Consider the following 17,836-nt stretch of genomic DNA (forward strand, 5'->3'; position numbering starts at 1 on the left):
TCATAAATCACTTTTTTCAATGTATTTCAATGTATTTCAATGTATTTCAATGTATTTCAATGTATTTCAATGTATTTCAATGTATTTGTAACTTCAAACTTCAATGTATTTCAATGTATTTCAATGTATTTGTAACTTCAAACAGTTGCTGAACAAATGGTTGTAAGTTGAGGACTACCTGTAGACACAATTCCATTCTTCTTTATATAGATAATGCTTTACCGCTTTCAGGTATAGATTGGCCTGAAGCAGGCAGTTCAAATGTTTACTGAATACTGTTAAGAAGAAATGCTCAAAATCAACTACTCCAAAATCAAGGTCATGGTGTTTGCTAAACATGTAAAGGTACATGTGTAGTGACTAAACAATCACCTGATAGAAGAAGTCAAGATATTCAACTGCTTAGTTATTGTTTTCTACACCGCTTGTAACTATAAAGCCCATGCTGACTATACTATTTTAAATACGCAGATATTGCCTCAGCTCTACTACATTTTCATTTATTCAAAGGAACCCAGTTAGTACCTTCAGTGTTTAAAGTTTTCTAGACTAAGTCTGTGCTCTACTCCTCTTTGGATTCAGTTGGAACTTCATAGGTAATTCCTCACAAAAGGGAAATATAATTATGAATAATTTAAAGGTCAAAATATTTTTTTTTCCCATTCAGCCATGCATAATATTTAATGCAAAAGGAAGGAAAGAAGAAATTATACATAGAAGACAAAAGAAGAAAAAGACACAAAGAATCAGACTGCAAATGATTACCAAAACACAGACATACAAGTTATTCATTACTTTTTTTTAATCAGCTGTTCCCTGTTGTTCAGCTCAGGCCTCAGCAAAATAATTAAACATTTGGGGAGAAAAATGCACCCTAGCAGTCCAGCACTGGAAGCTAAGATTGAGAAGATCTCCACAGCTACCATATATTTTCCTTTGGTGTTCTGGTAGGTTGGAACAAAGGATAACCAAACACTACAGAAGACCAACATACTGAATGTGATAAACTTGGCTTCATTAAAAGTATCTGGTAACTTCCTGGCAAAAAAGGCCACAGTGAAACTCACCATGGCCAAAAAGCCCAAATAGCTCAGCACACAATAAAACATAGTCACAGAACCTTGATTACATTCCAGAACAATTTGATCCTCCATTGAGTGCATGTCAACATCTGGGAAGGGAGGAGAGGTTGACAGCCACACAGTGCAAATGCCCAACTGAATAAGGGAGCAGGAAAGAACAATGGAATTGGCCAGCCTTTTCCCCACCCATTTTCTCAATATGGATCCTGGTTTGGTGGCCAGGAAAGCCAGAACGACAATGATGGTTTTTGCCAGCACACAAGAAACAGACACTGAGAAGATTACACTAAAAGTGGTTTGGCAAAGAAGACACAAGACCTTCCCAGGCTGGTCAATAAAAAGCAAGGCTGATAGAAAGCAGAGCAGGAGGGAGATGAGGAGAGCGTAGGTGAGGTCCCTGTTGTTGGCTTTGACAATGGGAGTGTTCTGGTGCTTTAGAAATATTCCAAGCACGGAGGCTGTAATCAGAGCAAAGGAAACAGCAAACAACCCTAAACAGAGTCCCAAAGGTTCTTCGTAAGAAAGAAAGGTTACACCTTTGGGAATGCAGAAATCCTGGGTCTTGCTTGGATAGTTTTCATTTGCACATTTATAGCAGTCATTCATATCTGGGGGAAAAATGTAAATTCACTTCCTGATATAAAGCTTGCAAACATGCCACAGTGAATGCAGATTGCTTAACATGTTCATATTTACTTAGGGTTTGGCCTTGGTTTTGGAAAATGCTACTTAATTCCAGTAAAAGTGATTCTATATATGACCTAGCTTCAACACCACTTGTTCATTGACTGTTCAGATTATGATGCTGCTGAATGAGTGGTAGTTATGTCTGGTCCTCGCACTTACATTGGTCACAGTTTCCCCATGGTCACGGGATCGCCATTTACGACCTTCACTGCCAGCTTCCTATAAGCAAAGTCAATTGGGAAGATGTCAGGGGGTCGCAAATGGTGACCATGTGACGTCCTCACTTAATGACCATGTTAATAGACATAGAGATAAAGACAAAGATAGAGATAGATATCCTTTTTATTGCCTTGCTAGTTTTTATATCTATTAGTGTTTCACGTATACATATGTGGGGTACATAATATTATTATAATTAATTTAGTTCTTATAATGTTAGTCTAATTGGAAATATATTTCTTTTTATTTGGACTGTGCAAAATTTTTCAATACTTCCTCAGTACAATAAAGCTCTAAAGCTTTGGCAGTTCAAAACAATTGCCCGTATTTTTGTTTTTTTAAAAAACCACTACAAAAAATTACAAAATAACTATAAGAGATGATGATGATATAATAACACTAACAATAATATCCTCAGACCATTTATGTCAGAAAACAATCCAAAAATGAACCTACAGTGTTAACTCAGTTCATGGAAATGAATGGGTTTGTCCAAAATGACTTTCTGATACAATGGCTTGGATGAAATGGATCATATTTGCACTTTCCCAATTTGTTATTTTACCTCAGTTTTTTTCTCTCTCTCTTTCTCTCTCTCAGCTAATTTTACTAAAGAAAATAATGGGAGAATTCTATCCATAATTTGGACTGGTACAACTGAATTGAGTAACATTTATTTCGAAGAAAACATATATAGAATGCGACTGAGAGTATATTACTCAGAAACAATCGCTTACCTGTTTATTAAAAGTAAATGTAAATAATATGAGTACACTATATTTACTAATACTTTCCCTTTCCTCTTGTATTACAACTTCCAATATGACAGCAAAATTTAGAAGTCTCCTGAGACTGGTGCATAAGATTCAAGAGTTATATGTTGTCTCTGCTATCTTAGGTTCTGCATTGCTTTTCTAGATAAGATACAACAGCCATTTACCAAACTTGCCTCAGGTGGTTTTGTTCCTTAAACTTTCAACAACAGGATATGTTAAGTCAGCTGTGATTCAACAGCACTGTTATGATAGGTGTCCCTTGAATCCTCAGGCATGAACATCTCAGTCAATACAAGCAACAAAGACACTATTCCTAAAGAATCCTACCCAAACAGATCAAACATCCCATTCTACATTGCAGCATACATGCCTGATAAAAAGGTACATTAACATGCTTACCCTTCTTGCTTGAAATCTTCCCTTGAGGACATGGGATGCAATCATAGCAACAAAATGGCTGCCCCTCCCTCAATTTCTTCCTGGAACCCGGAATGCAACTCTCACTGCACAGAGAGACAGGTTGTGCCTAATCCAGCCACAAAAAAAGGAGAACACTCATCAGAATAATTAAACCTTCAAATTGCCATTTTTTTTCATCCAGGAAATTCCGCTTGAGCTAACTTTTCCAATATTGCTATCAGTGATGGAAGGAAATGTCCTCTGTATTTCCCAGCTTTTTATAAATGGAATAGGAGGGGGAAAAGACAAATATATTTCCTTTTCAAATATTCCCATCAGACTATGACACCTATGTCAGCTTAATTTTAATGGTATATATTATCAAATCTAATGACCAGTAATAGTAGTAAAAACTATGGAAGAGAAGTGATGAGATGGATACTTTGAAAGGTATGTTCTTATTTTTAGTTACATTTCTTCTCAAAGAAACATAGAATTAGTTTTTTCTAAGAATATACTTACTCATTATCAGCTTTAGTACATTATTGAGGAATAGTTCTGCTTAAATTAATTTTTTTTTTTTTGCTTTATTTTACATACTAAACTTCTCAGTGCAACCATTTTGAGAAAAAAAATTTTTTTAATTTTAAAAGCAATATTAAAATATTCAAAATGATAGATATGTAATGGAATAAAATGTATATTTGTTGTAGTCTCCTGAAACTATTTCAGTTTAATCAGGAGCAGACAAAAAAGTGCAGAAGCTGGTTGAACTTCATTTGTTATGTATCACCTCCTGAGCTCCCTTGTAACCCAAGGCAATATTTGACTTTCATTTTACATGGGACCAGTTCTTACTTGTATGCCTTTCCATAGTAAAAGCAGTTCTACCTGATTAAACCAACTGTGCCATGTTATAGCATCCTCATTGATGGTGAGCACTTTGCCTGGAGGGGCCTGGGGGTCCACCCTCCCAACTTTCACATGTTGGAAGGACTGGTTGGAAGAAACAACCCAGTTGATCACATCAAAACCAGCTATCAGCTCTCCATCCTGGTTAAAAGAAATTGTTTCCCCAGCACTGTTGTTGAAGGAGATCGCTCTCAGAAACTGGTGAAGCTGGATTGAAAGGGAAAAGGCAAAAATAAAGAAAATTATAAGTTCAAGAAAAGCAGATAGATACTATCATGCATAACAACTTGCCAGAATACCTGTATTAGATAATGCTCCTAAATTTGATTTTTTTCAGATATTCCAATTAGATTATAACTAAGATTGAAGGCCAAAGTCAATCCAGACTTCAATGTGCTTTTTCAAATTCTAGTGGAGATTTCTATCAAATAACTATGCTGTGTTAAATCATATTCATATTGTGTTTTTAAAATAAACACATTTCCTTTCCAACTTTTGATTTTCTCACCAGCATCCTTGTTCTTGTGCTTGAGCTTCATGGCATTAGAAGGGTTTTAATGCTGAGCACAGGGACAAACTATACAACTCAGCATTAATTTGGGAAAATGAAGTCATATGTTCATTATACAGTCCAAATAACATTGGAAATATGACCCTTTCTACTTCCTAAAATAAATGGGAGATGCAGTAGAAGAAGCTGTAAGGTTTGCCCCGTTCGACAGAGAAACTCTCGTGACACGTGTGGTTCACAAAGAAGGTTTACTCATGCGTAACGTAGTAGTCACAAGCAAAGCCAGGACTGGCTTGGTACAATTGCATCACTTGTTATATTCCCCCCTTCCCGCGCTTTTTTCCCGCCCCGCGATCACGTTGCAGCTGCGGATTATGGGCCCCCAATAATCCCCCTTGATTGTTCATGATGGCAGGATCGGTCAGGGTCCATTGTCCTTGATTGCCAGTCCCCCTCCGGCTGGGTTGGTTCCTCCCCGTTACGTGCAAGCCCGCGGGTTCTGTGCTGCGTTGCGATCTTGTTTCGCTGCCTGCGGCCCTGTTCATTGCTGGCTCGCGCCGTTATCAGTTTATAGTTAAAAGCTTCCGCTGCGGTTTTCCTGTTTGGCTGGGCGCAGGTGGCCCGTTAATTAGCGGCGCTTTCAGTTCCTCTTTTCCCCGCTAGCTACCGCCGGTGGATTCCGCGTGGTCTGGCTGCGAGCTTCCCTGAAGCCCCGTGCTTCCCTGAAGCCCCGTGCTTCTCTGAAGCCCCGTGCTGACCGAACCTGGCAGAAGCCACCTCTGCTGCCATCAGACTGGTTCAGGCCAAAAATATATCGCAATGAGAAAATTCACTCAAGCTGGTTGAATGGGGAAAGAAGATAACCGCTGACTCAGAGCAAAGCATGCCATCATTAACTCCCTGGGCTCAGAATGGAGGATCTTTGTAGTTGGGGAAAGAAAACAAACAAGGAAGGATGCTGAGAATTTGGTAGGGGTTTTTACTATATTTGCTGAAGCTTAATGTTAAACTCAAAGTCATGGGGTTATTTTAACTTTCAAAAAGTACCTTCCACGAGAGTTGATCCTTAACTTTCACTTCATTAGAAGCTCTTTTTCCTTTATATTTGAGTCCTCTAGTTGAAAACATGCCATTTAAAGCATGGGCCACTGTATGAACAGCGTTGTAGACATTGTAGCTGTGACCAGTCATTTGCATTTCAAAGAAAGTTGCCGGAAGGCTCTCCAGGTCCTCTTCCCCTGTGCAAATCTCTCCTTCCAGTTTGCTCAGACTTAGATTGGGGAACACACACCCAAAGGCCTGTTGCCAGAAGTCCATGATAAAACCATCTGCAGTGTAGACTGAGGGGGTTTGCTTTTTCAGAAATAGTTCAAAGTCTGGTAGGTCACTGGAGTGTATTACAAAGGACAAAGCTCCATTGAAAAATTCTACATCCCAATCCCTTTGAAAAACAAATGAAGTGAGTTCCACCTGTGCTGTTAGTATCCACACCTTACCTTTCGGATTCTTAGACACATGTTCTAGTTCGGATAGATATGGAAACCATCTAAAAAAAGCCATGGAATAAGAGTCTCCATTGATCACTGAAACATTGGCTTCACTGAGCATGATTTTATCATGTATTTTTGCCCCCTTTATCATATTTTCTCTTCCATCAATATCAAAAGATGGTTCAGAAATTTTTTCTATAAAGGAAAAACAAACACCACTCTGGGAAAACAAGGGAACAACCATTTGTATAAATCTTTCTCCGTCATTGCTATCCATAACAATGATGCCAATCCACAGCCATCTGAAACGCAGAAGCAAAGAGAGAATCCCTGCATATTGGATGGCTTCTCTGGGCACCAACTGATAGAAAAACAGACCTGGAGTTTTATCATCCATCACTGGAGGAGAGCCATATATGAGCTACAGAGAGACGTAGAGGGAAAGGAGAAGAGTTTAATGATAATGACGTGCATGTTGTAATTTGAAGTAACAATTTAATTTGCACATATGGCACCAACAATGATTTGAAGAATACTATTTTATTTGACAATTTGCAAGTCAAGATGGTAAAAGAAATCAGAGAGAACTGTGAGGTTTGGTTTTGTTTTTTGATAATTAGCTTGCTTCCTGTTCTTAAATAGTTAGAAGTTGGAAATCCATGAAACAAGTAGTGGTTCCACTGGAGGAGAGGGGGAGTGACTTAACAGAAAAGAAGTTTGGGAATGAAACGGCAAGAGGCATCATTGGAATTATAGTGTTCTTGTTAGGGAGAGATCTCATTAATTCATCTGTTCAATCAGAATTGATGTACAGACTATGAAATACACACCTCTACCTTAATACTTCAAGTTTGTCTATGTTTTACATAGAAACAATCATCATCATCATCATCATCATCATCATCATCATCATCTCTTTTCTACATCCTGCACGCAAAAATCAGTAGAGCACAGAATTAATGTGTTATTTTTTTCTTCCTTTCTTCAAATTGTTTCAACAATGGAAGTTTGGCAGCTTATAAATATTACTGCTTAAACCAGGACATCATTGGATATCTATGTGCATGTGCTTCTGCCTCAGGTCCAGTATTGCACAGATGGACACAGTGCTGTCCCCTAAAGTGTGGACTTCTTTGCTGTTAGGCTTCATTTCACTTTCAGACAAATATTCCGTATAATTTTGAAGTTCTGTATGATTTAATAAACCAGCAAAAGTACATATAGTTTGAAAAAAGGAAAGGAAACAAATATTTGTTTTACACCTTTAGAGAAAGAAAAGTGTCCTACCTGTGGAATTTTGTAGATATCCAAGACAGTTGCTACATAAAGAGAGACATCTGGATCCAGTCCTCCAATGACTGCCATCAGATTATTCTGGGTACCACATTTGAAACTGGGGACAAAGTTCTCCAATGAGGATAGGAGGTGCATCACAGCATGATAACTCCACTTTGCATTGAAATAACTGTCATAGATGTGGAAGCCCAAGGTGAAATTGGATAAAATCTGTTGGTTTTCATTAATTTCCTTTACTGCAAATGTCAAGGCCATAATATGCTGGTAATTCTTAGGCAACATACTATAAAGGAAGTTCTATTTTAGTAGAGTATTTCTAAGAAATTTGTGTATTTCTTATTCTAATTTATTCTAAATTTTGCATAAGCAAAATTTACTAGGCAGATGACAAAGTTCCTCAAAATATTAAATATTTCTTAAAATTAAAGAAAGAATAATAGGAGAAACCCTAATAATTTGAATGCTATAGATTGCTATAAACCATATCTACTATTTCAGAAAGAGGAAGAATTAGCCATTTCACAGCCTAACTATATGGGAAAAAAGGAAAAAGGAAAAACTTCAAATAGTATATCATCTTCTGGATATGTCATCCTTTGTCCTTATAGACCAAGTAATTATTGAGAATAAAGCATATAATCTGTTCATGCACAGAAAGCAAAATAATAATTCAACCTAGCAGGTAGCACATATGCTATGTTCAATTTCTATTCCATTGTGTTTGAGTTTGTATAGGATTGCAAAATATTTGGCTCTGACCTGGAATTGAATGCTATGATTTAATGGTCTTGACTATCTCAATTTACTCTTTGTAAGACTGATTTTCCAAAATGTTGCTACTGGAGTGATGCTTATAGATGCTTTTATTTGGATATGTTACTGCTTTTCGGTTCAACCCACAAGCTCAGATAATGCTATACATTAATGCATAAACACTCATTCGTCCTTTTCTTAAGATCATCTGATCATCTTAAATCTCTTCAAAATCCATAGCCAATGTTCTCAGGAGCCTAATTTCAACAAAGTCAATCTTGAGTGCTGTTGCCTTCAGATTATACCTAGTGATCAGGTTAAATTGTCCTGCCCCCCAGCTTTAGTGATTTCAGGAAACAGAACCCACAAAAAATATTCTCCTTTTCAGTCCCTAGAAAAAAAACTCTCAAAAGATAGTGTCTCAACAATAATTCCCAAAACAGAAATTGAGGTTTCAAAGCAGAATCAATGTAAGGGGTAGAATCAGACTGAATTTTGGAAATGAGAGCTTAAATATATGCACTACTTTTTTCAGTATTCTTGATTCTAGTATTCTTACTTTCTTTTAAACTGCTTTGCTTAGTAATAAACTCAAAAGCTTCAACTGTTTTTCCTATCACAGTAAATTCCATCCCCTGTAAAGAAATAAAAGATTCATTTTAAAAAAAAATTGATTAACTTTTTGCATTATCCTAGGCATAGTTTAAGGTTGTAGCTGCTAAAGAAAATCTTGGAATTTATGAAACAGAAGTAGAATGCCAATTTCTTACATAATTTCATCCATCATTGTTAGCGAAGGTTCTACCTTAAAGGTTATTGCATCATTGATTATGTATGCCTGAGATGTGATGAACCCAACAATGACATCTCCCAACTGATGGTACTCATGAAGTGGAGGATGTGGCTTCTTCTCCCTGCAGATCTTCGCATGAGTCACGCTCACAATTCGGGCAAGCAGTATTTGCAGCAGTGGAGCTAGAAATCCACATATATTAAAGAAAAGGACCATAATGCCCTTATTAACCTGGATAACTCTACCTGTGATTAGATAGCCTGACTTCTCCCCTTTGTTCCAAGAATAAATATCACCATGTATTTTCTAAAGCTAACATGGTCTCTAGAAATCTGTAGGGGTTTTAAGAAGGAACATAGTCAAACCAAGGCTGTAATTTCAGGAGAAGGAGGTCATGTTGGGAATTCTCATGGAAATGAACTTGAAAACATGTCTTTAGCTTTCCAGAATCAACATATTTAGTGGAGTGTAATATTTTCGTCACTTATACAATAAGAAACACTCCATATTGTAATGATTTGAAACCTGAAGTAGCAACAAGCTGTGTGAACTAAATCTAGGATAAAATGAACTTTTGAGAAGGAACTGCCAAGATTAGTAGGAGAGAAAAGTTAAGATACCTCATACCATATTATTAAAAGGATTAGTGAGGCAGAAAGCAGAGATATAGCCAATATGAGGCTAAGCTATAGTCAAAGTAAGGAAGTCAAGCAACTGCATTTTGTCTCCAAATTCCTACTTTTTCAAAAATCCACTCATTCCCCTTACTCTGGGGTCCCAACATTGATTTAGGCTGGTAGGAATACATAGAATGTTGAGAACTTGCTATGGGCCCAGAATTGTTCTCTTATTATCACTGAATGTAAACAGTTTCTTACAATTTAAGAGTTGAAGGTGAGGAATGAGTAACAAAGAAAAATCCAGGGTCTCTAAATATATAAGTCTAGTTTGCAAATTCCGAAAGATAAGCATTTTTTTCAGGAGCAGGTTGGAAGAGTTTCTGGGTTAAGGACTACACAGTCACTCAGACAGCACAGTATATATGATACAAAATCTTTCAGAAAGTCCATAGCCATATACCACTCAGCAGATCCTCCTGTAGGACAGGTTATCACATTTCCCCTTCTCCCAAATCCCATCTGCTCACTTCAGTTAGCTGTGGGAAAAATGTTTTGTAATCCTCACACTTAGGACAGGTTAAAAAAAAACAAAAAAACAGACAAAACTCATGTTAAGATTCCTGTATGAAAACAAATAGGTCTTTGGTAAAAGTCATATTATCATGCTTGTTTACTGTAGACATTTGTTTGCCACTCATCAAGCATAATTTCTATTTGTACCCTGAATAATAATACCATGAGACAAAGTAAAAATATGAATACCATCAAGCATTTCAGTGAAAAGATCTAGAAAGAGGGATGACAATTCTGACAACGGGTGAGAGCGTAACATCAAAAAGATGCCATCTCTTGGAAGGTTCTACCTCACTCAGATAAAAGGCAATTGCACAGATGACCCTCTGATGCAGGTCTTAAAATTGAATGAGATGGAATGGATGGATAGTGAAACTCTGAGCTGTGAAAAACTTTAAAGGTTAAAAAAAATAACTTCTTTGAATGAGGGTGGTAAATAGATGAATGCTAATTCTATTAATATAATGCTGCCCTTTTCTAGATTGCTAGTTATCTTTTTAAAAGATAAGACATGAACGTAAAGGACCAGGGACTGTAAACCACTGAATAAGAACATTTCTTGAGTTTTAGGGGTAAATGGAGCAACAAATTAATGCCAATGAAAAGTCTTCTTCAGGTTGAACTTGACTCCTGTGAGTTAATGTATATAGATCAATTCCCAACAATGTGGACATATTTTTGCACTGCCTTCTTCAAGGATTTTGTTTTATTTTCATTTTCAATTTCCCAATTTAGGGATCACCTTGAAATTTCCATCCCAAAACTAACTACATTCAACACTGCTTAGCTTTTCAAGATCAACCAAAGTTGGTCATGTAATGCCATTTAACAAGGCTAAGCCTGATTACTATAACTATTAATAGCTACAGTATGTTAACATCAGGATTTGAAATATCAGTACATTGTCATGAATGTGGAATGATCACTAATAACAAAATGTCAGTCCCTGTGAGAAGATAGCTCCTTGGAAAGTAATAATAATCAACATATGTGAATGTTACCTGCAAGTTATTGCTAGTCCTACCCTAGAACCTCTTTATCTTGACTGAGCATATACAGTAATAGAGACCAACAGATTTAGAAAACTGAAAAAGAAACGACTATATAACGATAAATTCTACCAGTATGGTAGCAAATTGAAGGAAAATACCAACTACCCCCTTAACAGAGGAAAAAATGGAAGAAGAAATTTTCTTTCAACACCAGCCAAGATTTATTGGTATCCATCTTGGGGCAGGGCTTATTTCTTATCATTGATTTACTGTCATTTATATTACATTTTCATTTGTAATGCATCCATAGTTTTGTTTGTTTGTTGTTGTATAGGATGCACAAATTGATTGAATTCACAAAAAAACTTAACATGAAAGTACTATCTACCTCTGAATGAGAAAATACACTTGTTCTTTTGAGAGTCCTCCTCAAGAAAAATATTGGAAATGTGAGATCTATATAAGACTATTAATCAGAATGCTAGAAATAAAAGGAGTACTGTACATGGGGGAGAGGCCACCTTCTCTCTCATCTGTGTGAAAAATGCCATGCCTTAGACATGCCAACCAGAATTTAAATTTAGTCCTTTTTAAATAGAGATAAGATGTATGTCTTATGTGATACTGATTAATAAAAAAGCACAAAATATAGAATAAAAATATAACATGAGTAGAATGATGTAAACAGAAGGAAACATATTTGCCCAAATTTAAAATAATTGCAGAGTGGCTGATATTACTACAGAAGAGAATTGTATAAATAAATAAATAAATAAATAAATAAATAAATAAATAAATAAATAAATAAATAAATAGTTCTTAGCTCTGCCCACTCTTTCCATAGGCTAAAGTAAAGCTGTACTATTTAAGCTCTCAAATATAGAGCGCTCCAAACTACTGTCAAACTGTAGCCTAGAAGATATACCATTAAATGTACTGAAAAACAATGAAATCAAGGATGTATATAAGAATGAGCAACGGATGATGTGGCAAAATGGCAAAAGAAGCCATTATATGGCCAGCACTTTAACAACATCCAAGAAAAGTTATATAATGGGAAAATATGGGAATGATTAAAAGAAGGTACATTAAAGAAGGAGACCCAGTTTAGTGTAGTGCTTCAGGTGGCAGGCTAGAATCCTGGAGACATTGAGTTCAAGTCCTACCTTAGGGCTTAAGCCAGCTGGGTAACCTTGGGCCAGTCCCTCTCTCTCAGCCCTAGTAAGGAGGCAATGGCAAATCACTTCTGAAAATCTTGCCAAGAAAACTTCAGACACTTCCCCAAGAAGTCATCAGGAATCAACACTTACTTAAGGAAGGAAGGAAGGAAGGAAGGAAGGAAGGAAGGAAGGAAGGAAGGAAGGAAGGAAGGAAGGAAGGAAGGAAGGAAATGGAAGGGCTCATTTCAACAGCTCAGTAACAGCTGCTTAAAACAAATGTAATGAAAGCTAAAATTCAAAAATTAAATGCCAGATATCCAGAAAATAGAAGACTCTTGAACAACTAGTATGTGGATGCAAAGTGATGGCACAGACTGGATATTTGAAAAGACACAATGAATTGGCAACCTCAGTTAATTAGAATGTTAGTAAGAATTATAATTTAGCAGCAACAAAGAATTGGTGAAATGAAAATATTGACAAAGGAGTGAAGAATGTAGAAATTAAGATCCTGTAGGATTTCCAAATACAAACAATCCAGATATGACTGTAGTTACCAAGCAAAATGTATGGCTAAGTGACAGTGCAGTAGCTGGAGATAGAATAGTTAGTGAGGAAGACCTAGAAAAAATAGGGAAGCATTGAGCGAGGAAAAAGAAAATAGTAGTGGTACAAATAGTGATTGGTGTTGCATTCCTTGATATGTATGATATATATGAAAAAGTGTTAGTAATTGTAGTGGCAGAAGTGAACCTATAGGCATGAAACCAGTGTTTACCATCCAGAGTGCAGAGGATTAACTGTACCTCTGTGATTAGAGGTTTCCAATTGGGCCCACGTCTGATAGTCCTCAGCAGGACAGAACATTTTCACTTCTTTAAGAAATGGTTTGAGTGAACTTGGAGGAAAGTTCACAGGATATATTCTGAGCTTAATTTAGGCACACCAACACAATCTGGAGTTGTTTATTTTATTTATTTATTTATTTATTTATTTATTTATTTATTTATTTACCATATTTGTCATATTTACATAGCTGCCCATCTCACATAAAGTGAGTCTTTATTGTTGGCAAAGGTTCATTTTTGGCATCCCTTCTTTTCAGTTTATCTATCTATCCTCTTGGAGCCAGACTGAACAATCAAGCTTCTATATTTCAGCATTGGGATATACAGGTAGTCCTCAACTTATGCCCACAACTGGGACTGGAATTTCCATCTCCAAGTGATGTAGTCATAAAGCAAGAAGTCACATGACCGCATCACTTAGCAACTGTAATCTCAGCAGTCCTGGTTGCCATTGTTAGCTGAGAATTTTGGGTCATTAAGCAAGTACCCACCCCAATCCAAGCCATTCCAGGCTTGGTCCCTCCCATCCCCAAGCCTCAGTAAGGTAAGGGACTGCCTCCAACTCTCCCCACCTGCCTGTCTTCCCCCATCTCTGTTCTACTGGACTCCCTGACCTCTGCCTTGGGGGACAGCAAGGTCTGGGGCTCTTTGCCACACCCCAGGAAGCTGCAGCTGCCCCAGCCCAGTCCTAACCATAGTTACTCTCTCCATCCTGCATTCTGGGACTTCTTATCCTGCAAAAAAACAAAAACAAAAACACCCTCTTCTTTGCTCCTTCCCCTCATTTTTTTTTCTTCCCCCACGGGTAGACCAGCCTGCTTCTGGTACTCTGGCTGTGGTAGGTGGGTAGACTGGGCTCTCATGGCCTACTTTGACCCTCTCCTTGTTTTCTGCAAGTAAACTGGTCCTCCTTCTTCTGTTTAGCTCTTTAGCTTTAGCCCTCTGGAGCTAAAGCTTTGCAAAACTTCCAGAGCTATACAAGATGGGAGAAAGAGAAATGTAGAGGTTCTTGTTGCAATCAATAAAACCAAAAATTTTAAAGGTTTCCTGCCATAACAAAGAGAGAGATTTACAAGATGTAGCAGTGGCACACACAGTTAATAATGAGGAGTACCCTATGTACAGGTAACATTTAATGGAGAAATAAATCAACAGAATGTTTCTAGATTGGAGGGGGAAAAATGGGGGAAGAATCAAATTTGCCTTGCAGCTTGTAGACAGAGTTCTGTTCCTAGAAAGTCAGTGTTAGACAGATCTTCCAACAAAAGACCTAAATTTCTAAATTTCTTCTGAAAGATTTCAGCTATGGGTAGAGATGAAAAGAAGAAAGCAGCAGAGCAAATTCAAGCACAAATTTTGAAGTTTTCTTCCTTGTTTTACAAGCAATTTCTTCCCTGAAGTAAAAGTATGAATGGTCCAGGTAATTCCATCCTGGGAAAAACTGGGGGATAAACAAGCAAATAGGTCACCAAGACAATTTTCCAACTTCTTTTGGTTAACAAAGAAATTTCAAGGGGAAAAAAAAGTTGAATAATTGACAAGCTTATGACCATTGTTCTGATTAACACAAGGAATGGCCCAGGAAGAGTTCATGGCTCAGACAACATTAGCTTACACTGAATGATTAATTAATTGCTTGCATTTATATAGCTGCTAAACTCAAACAATGAGTAAACAATACCACCTCAAGACAAGACACAAGAATTAATAAATGATCAGGAACTCAAATTTATTGCACACCTTGGGTGGAAATTCCCATTAACCTGGCTGAAGCACGCATGGAAAGGGACAAGTTTTTATTGTTTTGGTACATCTGCCATTGCTTTACCAAGAGCCAGCATTCAACAATGAAAATGGGAAGAACTGAGGGGTATGTGCATATGTGTGTGTACAGTTTTAGCTTCTACAGGCCATCCGTGGGTCCTTGTTAGCATCATTCCTGTAGCTACTAGAATTGCTGAATGAAGGGTGTCATTGAAGGGATAGTGAGGGCACCTTACTTTTCTACAGACTGGGTTCCTTTTCCCAACTAAGCATGCCTGCCACATTTCACCTAGTTCATAAGGATATAATTTTTGACTGAAAAAGGCAATTGTTCCCTAAAAAGTGTTTTTGATATCTTGACTTGATCATAGTCTTACCTTTGCATAAAACCAGAGCAGACTGGAAGTATTACATCACGTAATATTTACCTGTTTGTTAGACAGCAGCCCCTTCTCAATGTTCCAAGAATTCACACCCTGGTTTAGCAAGGAAGTAAAGAAGGGGAAACCAGTTCTTGCTATAATTATATCCCATATCCCAAAGGGAAGATTTTAAATTGGAATATGAAGAATTGTAAAGTTCACAATCTGCTAAGTGCGGTCAATGATTTCAAACTGCTGGGCTGAATTTTGCCTTGCAATTGACCCAACTGCAATGAAAATGAAAAAGGCTCCTGTTTTTCTACTCATTCTCAGGGTGATTGAGATTATCTTAAAAATTATTTTATTATTTCTTTAAAAGCTTTCTTACAGGCAGAAGAAGGTACAATTGATGCTGAAATCATCTTCTGCTACTCATGTTTCCATCTCTCTGAAGGCTCCCTAGCTGCTCACACTTCTAATGTCAAAAGGACTGGTAGGAAGAGTTTCTTCATAGGAATTTTATTAAGTGTGGGAAGCCAGGAAAAGACACCTGCCATATAACAGAGGGCAGAGCATTTCAAAAGGGAATGTGCTTATTTAATCTAAGTAATGCTGATTACTATGTCAGCAATATATTTCAAGTGCTAACAAGCTCTCAAATTGTGAAGTTCATTTCAGTCAAATCCCTATCAATTTGCAGAATTTCTGCAATTGACTTTATTGCATCAGAAACATTTATTGGAACCCTTAACCAAACTGGTCACCTTCATATGAATAGAATTACAACACTCAGCAGTATAGGCTCAGAATTCCAGAAGTTAAAGTTTGAAACCATTTGGAGAACGCCAAATTGGGAAGACTTTTATGCATGAACATTTCTTCTGTAGCCCCAAATAATGGTCCTGTCATTTCTGTGTCTATTTCTTGAGACAAATCATTTCAGACCCAATTGTCCCTTGTTAGGCCTGGAAAGATTCAGTTCAGATGTGATAAACAAATTGAGCACAAGGATTTCTCAGGGGTAAAGTGATGATTATCAGTAAGCCACTAATTAATCCTGCTGTTTGTCAAATTCTCTTGTGGAGTTTCATTATACCTTAACAAAAGGACCATGAAACCTCTTTTGACAGAGCTAAGGATCTGAGACAGACAAAAATATTGTTGTGTGGTCTCAGATTCCCTACTTTATATTTTCCAGTGCCATAGCTTGAGATTCCGATTCAGCCAAATTGTTTTAATCATGGTGATTGTAATTAAAGCACTGTAGATAAGAAGCAGGTCTGATTTACATTAATTATTTGTATTTGTACTCAGCATGATGATACTACTGATGTTGCTACTTTCTCAAATAGCTTGCCACACTCACATTCTCAGATGTCATGTCCATGATCCACAGCCTCCACTTCACAAGTATTATCAACCTGGAGATCTCATCATTGGTGGTGTTGTTTCTCTGACTTTTATAGTTTCTGATCCTCTGGCTTTCGATGTAGAACCTCCACCAGTGGTATACCAAGATCTTAGGTAAGGAATTTCCCCTCATTTCCTTCTTAAACCTACAGCCTAAGAAGGGTATTTTCCACAGTCCACTACCTGCTTACCAAGAAGCTCACTACTTCTGAGTAGATATACTGTATAAATAATTGGGCTAGCAGTAGATTAGTTACTTGATTTTTAATGCCATTAAATGTTTTTCCCTAGCATTTCTTTTCTCTCACTGAAATCCTTTTTCTCTTCTGCACTGACTTATTCTATCTTCCTTGTTATAAAATCACATGTATAGCCATGCTAGGGATAATTGCTTTGATTGCTTACCCCATCAAACATTGCAGATTTTCATTGTACATGATCAGAAGTAGAGATCTTTCCCAGTCATTCAGTCATTTTGTAATCAGAATCAGGTGACTCCAGGATGTCTTACAAACAAAGCATCAATTGGTAGCACTCATTACAATCTCTCCCTCTCTGAAACTTACCCCTCTGATTTTCCACCTTTGGGCAATATTGATCAGCACTTTAACCTTCTGGGGAGTAGGACTCTCTTTGAAATGAATGCATAGGTACTTCCTCTTTAAAAGGTAATGTGTTATTTCATTTTTTGGCTAAATGTGATAAGGCAACCATGCTGTATTTGGAGAGCCTCCTTTGCATTTCTACTGAATTCTACCTGCACTTCGGTGCCCCATATTTTGCCCTGATACCACTGCTACATAGGCATGTGATTCTCAATATGCATTCAAGTTGGATAGTTACATTATTTTTTATACCACAATCTAGAGGGAAAAAAAGACTTACTGAGAACTCAAATATTCTACTCATGAAGTTAATAATATTGATAGAGCTTGGGTTTTATCCTTCTATATCTATCAGAGTAAGATAAGTTTCAACAACAACAACAACAACAATAATTTTTAATGTCAAATATATAGAAATCAGTAGGTTATAAACTTTAATCTACCCTGCTGATGTAGATTGCAACTCTTGTTCTAGCATCCTCACTAAGCATTACCAGCACATTTTGGCTTTGGCATTTGCAGTAAAGGAAATAAATGAAAATTCCCAATTGCTACCTAATTTCACCTTGGGCTTCCATATCTAT

The 17,836-nt window shown here is 37.1% G+C and overlaps 2 protein-coding genes across 2 annotated transcripts; both read right to left on the reverse strand.

Moving 5' to 3' along the window:
* Positions 1-791: 791 nt before the first annotated feature.
* Positions 792-1,688, reverse strand: LOC148215761 (vomeronasal type-2 receptor 26-like). Its single transcript, XM_088142545.1, has one exon. It carries the CDS (start codon positions 1,686-1,688, stop codon positions 792-794), a length of 897 nt encoding a protein of 298 aa, XP_087998671.1.
* Positions 1,689-5,615: 3,927 nt separating this feature from the next.
* LOC148215762 (vomeronasal type-2 receptor 26-like) lies at positions 5,616-7,627 on the reverse strand. Its single transcript, XM_088142461.1, has 2 exons — positions 7,364-7,627; positions 5,616-6,497 (listed from the first exon to the last, which is right to left on the reverse strand). Exons 1-2 carry the CDS (start codon positions 7,625-7,627, stop codon positions 5,616-5,618), a joined length of 1,146 nt encoding a protein of 381 aa, XP_087998587.1.
* Between the last annotated feature and the right edge of the window lie 10,209 nt (positions 7,628-17,836).

This window comes from Python bivittatus, unplaced genomic scaffold (genome assembly GCF_059951505.1).
Source record: "Python bivittatus isolate LINGU-HERP-01145 unplaced genomic scaffold, Pbiv_v1 ctg000440_np1212, whole genome shotgun sequence".
Classification (NCBI taxonomy): domain Eukaryota; kingdom Metazoa; phylum Chordata; class Lepidosauria; order Squamata; family Pythonidae; genus Python; species Python bivittatus.

Coding starts and splice junctions, on each gene's coding strand:
- LOC148215761 (XM_088142545.1), bottom strand. CDS start 1,688: ATGAATGACTGCTATAAATGTGCAAATGAAAACTATCCAAGCAAGACC.
- LOC148215762 (XM_088142461.1), bottom strand. CDS start 7,627: ATGGCCTTGACATTTGCAGTAAAGGAAATTAATGAAAACCAACAGATT. Junction 6,498..7,363: donor ATATCTACAAAATTCCACAG/GTAGGACACTTT, acceptor GTCTCTCTGTAG/CTCATATATGGCTCTCCTCC.